Source organism: Trichomycterus rosablanca, chromosome 26 (assembly GCF_030014385.1).
Source record: "Trichomycterus rosablanca isolate fTriRos1 chromosome 26, fTriRos1.hap1, whole genome shotgun sequence".
Classification (NCBI taxonomy): Eukaryota; Metazoa; Chordata; class Actinopteri; order Siluriformes; family Trichomycteridae; genus Trichomycterus; species Trichomycterus rosablanca.
Genome location: NC_086013.1, coordinates 5,543,599 through 5,556,331, shown reverse-complemented (window position 1 = coordinate 5,556,331; position 12,733 = coordinate 5,543,599). Strand labels below are relative to the sequence as shown.

Below are 12,733 nucleotides of genomic sequence, written 5' to 3'. Positions count from 1 at the left end.
CACAGACTGGACTGAAAAATGAAGAACTCACATTATTTTTTGCTAGTTATAACTTTCAGTTCAATTTAGTTTTGTGTTTGTATGATTTGTTTAAATCCTATCTATTTAAAGTATCCTCCAGGCCACCCAAGGAGGATGGGTCCCCTGCTGAATCTGGTTCCTCTCAAGGTTTCTTCCTGTAATTTTAAGGGAGTTTTTCCTTGCCACTGTCACCCTTGGCTTGCTCAAAAGGGGTTTTTGTCTGTTGGTCCTGGATTCTGTAAAGTTGCTTTGAGACAATGTCCATTGTAAAAAGCGCTATTTAAATAAATTTGACTTGACTTGACTTAAAACAGGCAATAAATGACTCAATGAGTCAATCAAAGAATTGCCCTAAGTGTGTGTGTGTGTGTGTGTGTGTGTTATGCTGTAATAATTAGGGGTGCCGGAGTCTAAAGCTACTCTCTGTAAAACTGACATTTTCCTCTTAACAATTTCACATTGTAACTACATCTTCTGTTGTTTTACCCTGAGCTGGTTCTGATGGAAACCTGTTTACGCTCTCGAGGCTAAAGACTGCAAGTCGAGACTGCAGCGTCAACAATGCTGCTCCTACTAGACGGGATGGGTTCTGTAAAGTTGCTTTGAGACAATGTCCATTGTAAAAAGCGCTATAAAAATAAATTTGACTTGACTTGACTCGACTTAAAACAGGCAATAAATGACTCAATGAGTCAATCAATGAATCAATCAATCTATCTGATTCTGATTCACACAGGGTGACTAACTAACAGACATGTACAGAATGCCTTTTATAGCTCGTGACTGGACTTTATAGACCAGCTTGAGCTTCTTTCTGACAAATAAAACCTACAAGCAGGAACTTCAAAGTCCAACAAGGAAAAGTAGATGATCAAGAAAGCAAACAGCAGGTGAAATGAACACGCCATAAAGCTGCTTTAAGAACAGGAAATGTGCATAAGACTGACCTTTTGCATAGTAAAGGTTACACTTTAAAGACAGACATAAATAAAACCATATAAAAGAAGAATAGTGAGTACAGCTCATAAATCTTACTCATTACAGTGTACAAGTAGGGGTGGAAACAGTGGTGTAGCAGGTAGTGTGGGTCCTGTACACATGGGTTTGTGTGTAGAAGTAATAAGACAGACCCAATCATGTAGAACTGATTTACTGCTGCACCTGAGCACCTACTATTAGTATACTTATTTTTATTAAGTGCCAGCAAGTCAATTCTGACACCTGACGACCATACGGGTAGATAGTAATGGATGAGTGAATGTGTGATAGGCTGTGATGGTTTGGAACCCTGAGCCTAATGTTTCTGAAATCCAACCACAACCTTGTTTAGGATGGACCCGTTACTGAAGATAAATGGGTGGCGGACCATTCTGTGTGGACAACGAAGCTAACCCACGCCCCCTCCGACACCTGGGCAGAATGACGTATGCATCCAATCACCTACACTTTGACGAGTGCAGTGCAGCTCAGCACCGTGTACGGAGAGACACACCCTGACAGCACTCTTTTCTCATCTCTGTGCAGGCACCGTCAAGCAGCCAGCAGAGATCGTAATTGCTTTAGTTATGAGAGACAGACCATATCCGGCTTAATCCCACCCATATCTGAACAACAGGCCAATCGTTGTTCACGTGGCCGCTCAGCCCAGCCGGCAGGCAGGCAGAGCTGAGATTCGATACGATGTATTCGAGATCCCAGCTCTGGTTCCAGCGTGTGTTTTTACCGCTACGCCACCTGAGCGGCAGTTTTGGGGAGTTTTAAACACTGTTTCAACATACTGGCCTCTTTATTATGACACGCACTGTTAGCAGTACAGTTATATTCTCTCTATATATATTCTCTTATACGGTTATATTCTCTAGCCTCTCTATCTGATAATCAGGGTCCTTACACAGCGTTTGAAGACCCCACCCACATAGTCTGATCATACAGAAACGTGTCTGCTGCAGAGCTGGAACTGCCAATTATGCCCGCTAGATGGCGCCCAGCCGACCGGTGGCAACGCGAAAAAAAGAAAAAATTTTAAATATAGTAAAATAAAATTAAACTTTCAGCTGTTGGTTGTGTTCTAGCTCAGCCTTTCTCACCCTGGGGTGCCGTCTGGCTTCGTCAGGGGTGCCGTCAAAAATATTCTGACGTCACTGATACTGAAAATGAAATAAATTTTAAATACAAAAAAGTCAACTTATCATGAAAATGTAGACCATTAGCCGCCTCAAACATCAAAATTCGCCTCACACGCCCCGTTCCCCATGCTACAACGTCAACGCGGGTTGCGTGCGTTGCCTACAGTGATGAGTCGTTCGCGAACGATCCGATTCTATTAAACGGCACTTTAAAATAAACAAAAGGAACCGAGTCGCGCCTCTGGGAGCCGTTATAATATATATTTATATTTCTGTGCAGTTCTTATCGGCTGTAATTCAAACATTCCGCTTCCATCAGTCATAATAAGAGCTGTTTATTGTCGAAATTCAAATCACTTTCAGTATCGCGGAGAGAGCAGACGACACACACACATACACACACACACACACACACACACAGAGAGAGAGAGAGAGGTAATTACCTCATTAATGTAAATATTATAATTTTTATTGTTATTATTTTGCACTTTTTTTATTAATGTTTTATTCTATTTTATATTTTTGCACATGTAACTGTTTTGTATATAATTGTTCTTTTTTATTGTTATTTTTATTATTTCTCTCTAACTTGCTTTGGCAAAACGAATGTCCTTATTTGTCATGCCAATAAAGCTTCTTTTGAGTTTGAGTTTGAGAGCCGTAACCGAGCTACAGAGAGAACATGCAGACGATGAGCAGTGCTAGTGGTATAATGACAAATAATTGAGAAATAAACTATAAACTTGTTTAATGATGTTAAATCTGATCGGTTCATGGCGCGTATGTTTTAAAGCAGAAACAAACACAGGCACATCTCTGCACAAGAGAGGATTTTTCCGAAACTTAATGCAATGCAACCACAGTACGTCTCTTCCCTGTAGTGTTTTTGTGTGTTAGCAGTACGAGGGATGCAGAGTGTAAGTTTTTTAATACATTTTAGATTTTGAATACTTTTAAAGGGTGCCGGGACTGAAAAAAGGTTGAGAAACACTGTTCTAGCTAAACGTCGGCTCTCTGCGTTTTATTCTAATCCTGGGCACATCCAGCCTACCAGTCTTTAAAAAAACAACTGGAATCTAGTTCAGCCTCCACACAGCCAGTGCCCAGATTCCACTCAAATTACATGCTGCCACAAGTCCCCGATTCCAACCCAGAAGCTATAAATTAAAAAAAGATGCTGGCAAAGCAGGAGAAAGAGGAAAAAACCAAGCCACAGGACACTGTGTGCAGACACATGAACATGAACCGGGTACAATGCCACAGTGATAATGCTGTTAGGCTTTAGACAGGGACGTGTTATACCAGTCTGGGTGTGACGGACACCAGAGAGAGTGAGAAAGAGGACAGGCTGAGGGACATTACAGCTAATACGGATTAAAAAGGGATCTAAATCGGTCAGCGTTATTCAAACCAAGGGGCTGTTCCAATCTTAGGATACAATAGTGCTGGTAAACTCTTGATATTTAAAGCTAATACAATGGCAGGTGTGAGATGAGTGTGTGCCACAGATAAAAGTGAGCATCACTTTGGTATAAGGTGTTACTTTGGCTTGTAATGCCTAGCGTACATGACCTGATTGTCATCCCCTTGATTTTTTTCAGCCGCCGACTTAAAATAGGGGGGGCGTCTCAACTTTTGGCAACCAGATTTCTTCAGGCTTAGATTGTTTCCAACCTGTTTATATTTTTAGGCAATCTTTTGGGCCATCAGTCCCACTTACCGTGCCATTACCATTTAACGCTGTCTATTTGAAGAGGTCACTATGGTCATGCCATCCTCCTTTAGGCAGATCTTCTGCCAAGAACTATTTTAGTTCCAGTCCAGATTTGAACATGTCTAATTCGGTTAATCGTAACTTTAAATGGCTTCTGAATAGCCCAACAATATGTGTAGGCATCAGAGCTGTGACCAAACACTAATCTAGTTGGTCCACCTTGTAGATGTAAAGTCAGAGGCGAATGTTTGAGTTGGTCATCTTCTAGACCTTCATCGGTGGTCACGGGGCGCTGTTGGCTGGATATTCTTGGTTGGTGGACTATTCTCAGTCCAGCAGTGACAGTGAGGTGTTTAAATACTCCAGCAGCAACTCCAGCACAACACACCACCAGTGTCACTGCAGTGCTGAGAATGATCCACCACCTAAATAACACCTACTCTGTAGTGGTCCTGTGGGGGTCCTGACTATTGAAGAACAGCATAAAAGGGGGCTAACAAAGCATGCAGAGAAACAGATGGACTACAGTCAGTGATTGTCGAATTACAAAGTGCTTCTATATGGAAAGTGGAGCTGATAAAATAGACAGTGAGTGTACTGTAGAAACAAGGAGGTGGTTTTAATGTTATGGCTGATCGGTGTATACAGGTGTACAGCACAACAAAATTCTTTCTTCGCATGTCCCAGTTTGTTCGGAAGGTTTAAGGAGCTTGCTCAAGGACCCAAAAGTTGCTGCATGGCAGCATACTCTGTATCCAATCGGGACGTATTTAAACACACCCATTTACAGCAGCCAATCCACCTTTAGCATGCTTTTGAAAGGTGGGAGGAAACCAGAATACTCAAACGCGACCCATACATAGAAAACATACCAAAATCTGTACGAATATAGTGACTGATGACAATATTTAAAACCAGATGCCCAGGACCCCCTAGTGCTCTCCTCCACCAACAATACACTGTATGGTCAAAAGTATGTGGACAGCAATATGCTCCAACTAACAAGAAATGCTCAGTTTTACCACCACTTTAAACTGGTGGGGTTGCAGTAAATTAGGAATCACTGGGTGCAAAGCAGCAACATTGGTTCAAATCCCCAGCGGTGCTATCGGCCGGTCGGGCGTTAACATATTGCCCGAGGCCAAGTCTGGGGTGTGTAACTGCATTGCGTCCGGTAATTCCACATGAGGAAATGACATGATAAAAAGAATGTGCATGTATTACATAGACTAAACATACACCGATCAGCCATAACATTAAAACCACCTCTTTGTTTCTACACTCACTGTCCATTTTATCAGTTTAACTTACCATATAGAAGCACTTTGTAGTTCTACAATTACTGACTGCAGTCCATCTGTTTCTCCATATGCTTTGTTAACCCACATTCATGCTGTTCTTCAATGGTCAGGACCCCCACAGGACCACCACAGAGCAGGCATTATTTGGGTGGTGGGTCATTCTCAGCACTGCAGTGACACTGACATGGTGGTGGTGTGTTAGTGTGTGTTGTGCTGGTATGAGTGGATGAGTTTTTAAACACCTCACTGTCACTGCTGGACTGAGAATAGTCCACCAACCAAATATATCCAGCCAACGGCGCCCCGTGGGCAGCGTCCTGTGACCACTGATGAAGGTCTACAAGATGACCAAGTCAAACAGCAGCAATAGATGAGCGATCGTCTCTGGCTTTACATCTACAAGCTGGACCAACTAGGTAGGAGTACTCGTCTAATAGAGTGCACAGTGAGTGGACACGGTATTTAAAAACTCCAGCAGCACTGCTGTGTCTGATCCACTCATACCAGCACAACACACACTAACACACTAATGATCCACCACCCAAATAATACCAACTCTGTAGTGGTCCTGTGGGGGTCCCGACCATTGAAGAACAGGGTAAATGCAGGCTTAAAAAGTAAGTAGAGAAACAGATGGACTACAGTCAGTAATTGTAGAACTACAAAGTGCTTTTATATGGTAAGTGCCCACCTCGCTACCTATCTACGAAATCTGATTGCTAAAAGGCTCTGGAGATCAGACTATTGAGAAAACCTGATTTCTTGTTGTTGTTTGTTCTGTACATGTAAACAGGCTCATGGTTTGCGTAACCCATTAGCAACGAATAGTGCTCGCTAGACCCGTGACAAACGGGAACTGATACCTAGGGTATTGGAATTACCCCGGTACTGGAAAAAATACCTTGTGGTTCTAGACAGGTGACCTACCCACAGCACAGTTCTAGTTCCACAATACCAGACATGTCTGCTTTGCTTGAACTACAAGTAACCAAACACACACTCAAAGTGGATCTTATTTTAGCAACTAAATAAGCTGGTATAATGCCAGTTAATTTGGGTATGATGACCCTTCTATCTTACCTTCTTTCCTGTGGAGCCTGTTTTGGACAGACAGGAGCGTCCTAAGGAGAGATATCCACCGATGACCTCGATTTCCTCCACTGCTGGGTAACGCTTTTTCAGCAGAGTGCCAAGATGGGAGTAAGGTGCCTGTCCGGAGGATGGCGAGCTCTGTGCGGAGGAGGATGGCGAGCCCTGCGGCTCCGGAGCAGGCTCCTGGACGTCAGGCGTGACAGGCTGGGGTTCAGTCCTACGCTTGGGGACGACTGTAAACGTGTTGCCCTTCCTCCTTTGCATCATAGGACTTGGGAAGGTTTGGGATGACCCCACCACTATGTCATCTATGTTCGTAACGGGCAGCTTTTCTAAAGCTGGCTCCGGCGCAGGGGGTGGTGTTGAATCGGTGGCTACGTCGGGCGAGGAGATCGAGTGGTCATTGGGTAAAGTGGGCGAAATGGGTAAGATGGGAGAACCAGGCTTTTCCGGAGGGATCTCTTCCATTTTGGCTGGTGCTTGGTCCTCTGAGGATAAAGAAGATGAAGGACTGAGGGCAGGCACCTCCACTGAGGGCACCGAGTGAGCAGGTGACACGATGGGGCTGGAGGGCGCGGTGCTGCCGGGTGCCGAAGGGGCCCGGCGTTGCTTGGGGATGACCGTAAAGGAGTTCCGGGACTGCAAACGCAGGTTGGCAAGAGCACGAGCCTGTGTGTCGTTAGCCGGAATCGTGGACAGTTCAGGACGCGGCGAAGGCCGGATCTCAAATCCTGGCAACCCTGAAGGAGAGGTGGAAGCATAGTGGTTCTCTGGAGAGCATGGCACCTTGGCTTTGGACGCCCCATCAGGACTGTCCCTGTCCCTTTCTCTGACGGGTTTGGACTGGACGTCCTCCCTAGGGTTGACACTGACACTACGGCGTTGGTAGGAAGGTGTCAGCAGAGGTGACCCAGAAACCGGGCTGCTACTTTCCGACCCATTAGGAGACCTTTTGGGGGAAGACTGGCTACTGTAGAAGACTGGCTGACTATAGTGTGGAAGGCGCACAGGAGAGCCTGGCACACGTTTTGGCACCACGTCCGGATAACGGGGTCTCGTCCGTGTACCGGAGCTCAGATCCAAGAGGTTCTCAGAACTGCGAGACTTGCTGTGCAGCACGCCGTACTTGATGTCGAATTTCTCCCGCATGCGACTGACCGTGCCCTGGGCCTGCGCCAAGTCGGCCAGCTCACCCCGACCCAGCGTGCTCAAATTCTCCTCGCTTTTACTCAGCGCTGTATCGTAGATGACCACTTCTTTGGCGCGGATCTCAGTGACCGGATTACCTCTGCGGTCCAGCAGATCATTCAAGGAGCTGTATTCGCTAATAGTGCCATTCTGCCGTGCCATGGACGTCTGATTAAAAGCACCACCGTCGGAAAAGTAGTCAGGATCGGATTCTATGATGATGATGTTCTCTGCGCGGATGGTCCGTACTCCTGGTACACCACCATACAATTCCAAAATGTGTTGTACAGGGCGAGATGCGTTTTCTCGCTCCAGTCGTTTCCTGCGCTCTTTTTCCAGTTTGATGAACGGGTTCTCTTTGATCGGACCCAAACTCTCTTGAAGCACAAGACTTTCGCCGTTGTCCGATCCCGATCTCACGACCGATGTCGCTGTGTCACCGGTGTCCATGGCGGACCAGGGGTCTTTTGTTTTCACCGGGGACATAACCGGGGATCCGCCGCCGGTGCCGCTTCGTTTAGCTGCAGGCGTGATGGTGTACGTCCTGTTCGAATGAGCTCCCGCGTCCACATCATCTCTGCGCGTTCCCGTTTGCTCGCCGTTGACCCGAGATGAGCCGGAGCCGGAGCCGGAGTCGGCACCTGGACCGGACCCACCGCCCTTCGCTTTCCTCCGCTCCAGAAGCTCTCGTTTCCAGGCCGGCATCCTCGGGCCCTCCTGGCCGGCCTCTTTCCGAAGAACACCGGTGTCTCCGGATGACATTATGAGGATGAATGAAGGGAGAACCGACAGCGAGAAGAACTGGGAACAGGTTTTGGGGCAGAAAAGAAAAGAATCGACTCCTACTCGTCCTCGCGCCCGCACCCGTGCATCTTCGTTCCCTGTTCCTACGCTGATCCCCTTGTGATGCTTCTCTGCTCGCCGTGGCCCCGCCCACTGCACCTGTCAGCGTCGACGTAATCGTTACAGTCCAAGCGGTCATGTGTGTTAAACCACGCCCCCTTGTATAAATATCCCCGTCTATTGCATTGCTTCTATTCTCAGCGTGTCTTGTCAGTCAAAGCCACCCAGCCCCACCCTTTTAAATCCCATCAACCCTTTCAGTTGTTTACAAACAAAACAATAATTAAATCAATGCATTCTGTTGCATGTCTTATTTTTAAAATGATACGAATATGACACGAATTATCCATTAAGTCTTCCCACAGACCTGCAATATGGTAATATGGAGCTGTATCTACTGTATTATGCTTTGTATAAGATATAAAAGTCCGTATTTAAGCTTAAAATGTTGCCTTTGTAGAATAGATCAAATCAATCGTGTGTAAAAATGGGTCCTTTTTGTCTATTTGCTGATTCCTCTGACTACAATACACGTTTCCACTGTGTGATGGTCCATCCTAGATGCCTCTGAGCCCAGAGAAGTCGACGCCACCTCTAAACACAGTTAACATAAGGCTTCTTTTTGGCACAATAAAGGTTTCTCCCCTTTTTCTCTCCTTTTTAGCGCATGCAATTGCATCATGCTTCCTCTCTACCAATGCCGATCCCCGCTCTGATTGAGGAGAACGAAGTTAACCCACGTCCCCTTGTGTAAATATCCCCGCCTATTGTATTGCTTCTATTCTCAGCGTGTCTTGTCAGTCAAAGCCACCCAACCCCACCCTTTTAAATCCCATCAACCCTTTTAGTTGTTTACAAACAAAAACAATAATTAAATAAAATTATTCTGTCTATTTGACCTCCCACAGATCTGCAATATGGTAATATGGATCTGTGACTACTGTATTATGCTTTGTATAAGATATAAGAGTCCATATATATGTATATATATATATATATATATATATATATATATATATATATATATATATATATATATATATATATATATATATATACCTACACTTTGACGAGTGCAGTGCAACTTAGCGTTGTGTACGGAGAGACACACTCTAAGAGCACTCTTTTCTCGTCTCTGTGCAGGCACCATCAATCAGCCAGCAGAGGTCGTAATTGCACCAGTCATGAGAGAGTGATCCTATCCGGCTTAGGCCTGCCCATATGAACAACAGGCCAATCGTTGTTCATGTGGCCGCTCGGCCTCAGCCGGCAAGACAGAGCCGAGATTCGATGCGATGTATTCGAGATCCCAGCTCCGGTTCCAGTGTGTGTTTTTAACGCTGCGCCACCCGAGCGACCTGCACGGTAAAGTTTTAAGTGGCATTTGTGCATGTAACTCATGTATTGTAGTGCTTGACAAAGGTTTGCCAAAGTAATCCCTCACCCATGTGGTTATATCAGCTATTACTGTACGAGGGATCTAAGATCCCGAGTGTTCAGCGTAGAAATTCCTCTTGATTCCTTGAATCGTTTAATGATATTATGAATAGGAATAGAGGTATATTAACAAATGAAATGAAGTTAAGCAGACAAAACATGAAATATCTTGGGTTCAAACTGTCTGCAATCAAATGAAAGTCAAAGTGAATGTAAGGAACATACATGTCCCTTAAAAGTGAATGGAATCTTCACCTGTGTCTTTCTACTAATTAGTGGCTGCACTGTGCTTTGTCTTCACTGTACACATCTATAGTTAATTTAAAAGTGTCAGAAAAATGGTATGGTATGGATGGTATTTTATTATTTTATAAGCTACGGGTGTGGTTATGTGGCTTTATTAAGCTCCTGACATTCACTAACACAATGGGCCGTACTACATGAGCAACTGTATACTATAAACGTCCAGGCAAAGTTCAGCAACAATTAAAGTGACTCATATGTTGTTCTTTGTGTAAGGTTAACAAAGATCATAGACATTATGATTTTAACCATTTGAAGTATTTGTTAGTCACAGTAAAAGTAATGGAGTTGGCAGCAATATGTTTTATTATCTGAATGTTTAATTTTTCTTATAACCTTACAGTATCTAAAGAAGGCTAAAGAGAACCCAAGAAATAATATACAGACAAACCCTGTTTACTCACTAATAGTTCATTAATAGCTTTATACTGATTGGAGAGTCTGGCACCATTCAAAACACTGTAGGGTGGTAATCCACCTTGGGCAAAGTTCCAGTCTGATGCAGGGCTTACCTTTTTATGTTTTATGAGATTGAAGGAAAACAGGAGTGCCCAAATAAAACCTGAGGACGTGGAAAGAACAGAAATGACTCCTCACAGACATTGACCAAAAGCGATAATTGAACCAAGGTTCCCAGGACATGCTACTGTGTTGGCATATTTATGTTTTTTTATTGCTGGTTTATTACTATTAGGGCAGCATGGGTGTCCTCACAGCAAGAAGGTCCTGGGTTTGATCCCCAGGTGAGGCAGTCCGGGTCCTTTCTGTGTGGAGTTTGCATGTTCTCCCCGTGTCTGCGTGGGTTTCCTCCGGGAGCTCTTGTTTCCGCCCACAGTCCATAGACATGCAAGTGAGGTGAATTGGAGACACTAAATTGTTCATGACTGTGTTTGACATTAACCTTGTGAACTGATGAATCTTGTGTAACCTGTTCTGTCAAGAATGTAACCAGTGTGTAAAACATGACGTTAAAATCTTAATAAACGAATAAATTATTATTAATAATATCTAGATCAGTGTTGTTTTGTAGTTTTATTATTTTTTGTTTCATTTGAAATTGATATTTTTATACTGTATTACTGAATTATTTTAAAATGATATTTTTATACTGTATTATTTAATTATTTTAAAATTATATTTTTTATACTTCATTATTGTATTCTTTTAAAATTATATTTTTATACTGTTATTAAATAATTAAAAAAATATATTTTTATACTGTATTATTGAATTATTTTAAAATTATATTTTTTATACTGTATTATTGTATTATTTTAAAATTATATTTTTTATAATGTATTATTGTATTATTTTAAAATTATATTTTTATACTGTTATTGAATTATTTTAAATATATATTTTTATACTTAATTATTTTAAAATTATATTTTACACTGTACTATTAAATTATTTTAAAATTATATTTTTATATTGAATTGTTTTAAAATTATATTTTTATACTGTATTATTGTATTATTTTAAAATTATGTTTTTATACTGTATTATTGTATTATTTTAAAATTATATTTTTATACTGTATTATTGTATTATTTTAAAATTATATTTTTATACTGTATTATTGTATTATTTTAAAATTATGTTTTTATACTGTATTATTAAATTATTTTAAAATTATGTTTTTTATACTGTATTATTAAATTATTTTAAAATTATATTTTTATACTGTATTATTGAATTATTTTTAAATTATATTTTTATACTGTATTATTGAATTATTTTAAAATCATATTTTCATACTATATTATTGAATTATTTTAAAATTATATTTTCATACTATATTATTGAATTCTTTTAAAATTATATTTTTTATACTGTATTATTGAATTCTTTTGAAATTATACTTTGAATAGAACTGCGAGTCTGTCATGGGTTACAACAAAACCTTTGGTGCCATCTGCTGGCCATAACTACCATACATCAAACCCACTATATAATCAAAAGTATGTTAAGTTTAGGTGCTTTAGCTTTTAAATACAACTGTGGAAACATCTTTGGAAAGGCTGCTTCCTGTTCCGGCATGATTGGCCCTCTATGCACAATGTAAGGTCTATGCCAACATGGTGTTATTAGTTTGGTATGGAGAAACTCCAGCAGCCTGCAGCCCCATTCCTCTAACCCTAACCCTACCTTTGGGATGATTTGAAATGTCCATTTTAAGCTAAGCCTTCTTATCCAATATCAGTGATAGAACTCCCAAATACTCTTTTGACTTCAAATTGGTTCAAATTCCTAAAGGCACACTTACAATAACATGATAAAGTCTGTTTCCAAAGGAGGGGAGGCTCTTTTGAAGACATATAGAAGAACTACATTAATACCTATGGTTTTGGAAAGAAATGTCCAACAAGTTCATGGTCATGTCTCCACAAACCCTTGGTGATAACGTGCATTACAGGAACACAAACCAAAGCACCTGTACACAGTAAACCAGTAGACCTATTGTAAAAGTGCTATACTTGACATTTCGAGAGAAGAGAATGCCAGTTTAAGATTGCGGTCTTGGTTTGTCCTTTGCGCCAGTTGAGGTAAATCCCAAATTTGTACCACCCAATTGCCACAATGTAGAAACCATATAATGTTACTGTATGTTAGGGGCTCTAAAGCAGTGGGTGTGGCTGGAACACCAGCTCTTAATGATTACAAATTATGTCCACGTACTTGCAATAATGACATCTGATGATAATGTT

At 41.9% G+C, this 12,733-nt stretch overlaps 1 protein-coding gene across 1 annotated transcript in view; it reads right to left on the bottom strand.

The window, feature by feature from the left end:
* tprn (taperin) overlaps window positions 1–8,251 on the bottom strand; it is a 44,548-nt gene extending 36,297 nt beyond the window's left edge. Inside the window, exon 1 of the mRNA XM_062988769.1 lies at window positions 6,243–8,251. Within this exon, the coding sequence (XP_062844839.1) occupies window positions 6,243–8,204 (1,962 nt within the window). The 5' untranslated portion in view covers window positions 8,205–8,251. The remainder of the gene's footprint in view (window positions 1–6,242) is intronic.
* Between the last annotated feature and the right edge of the window lie 4,482 nt (window positions 8,252–12,733).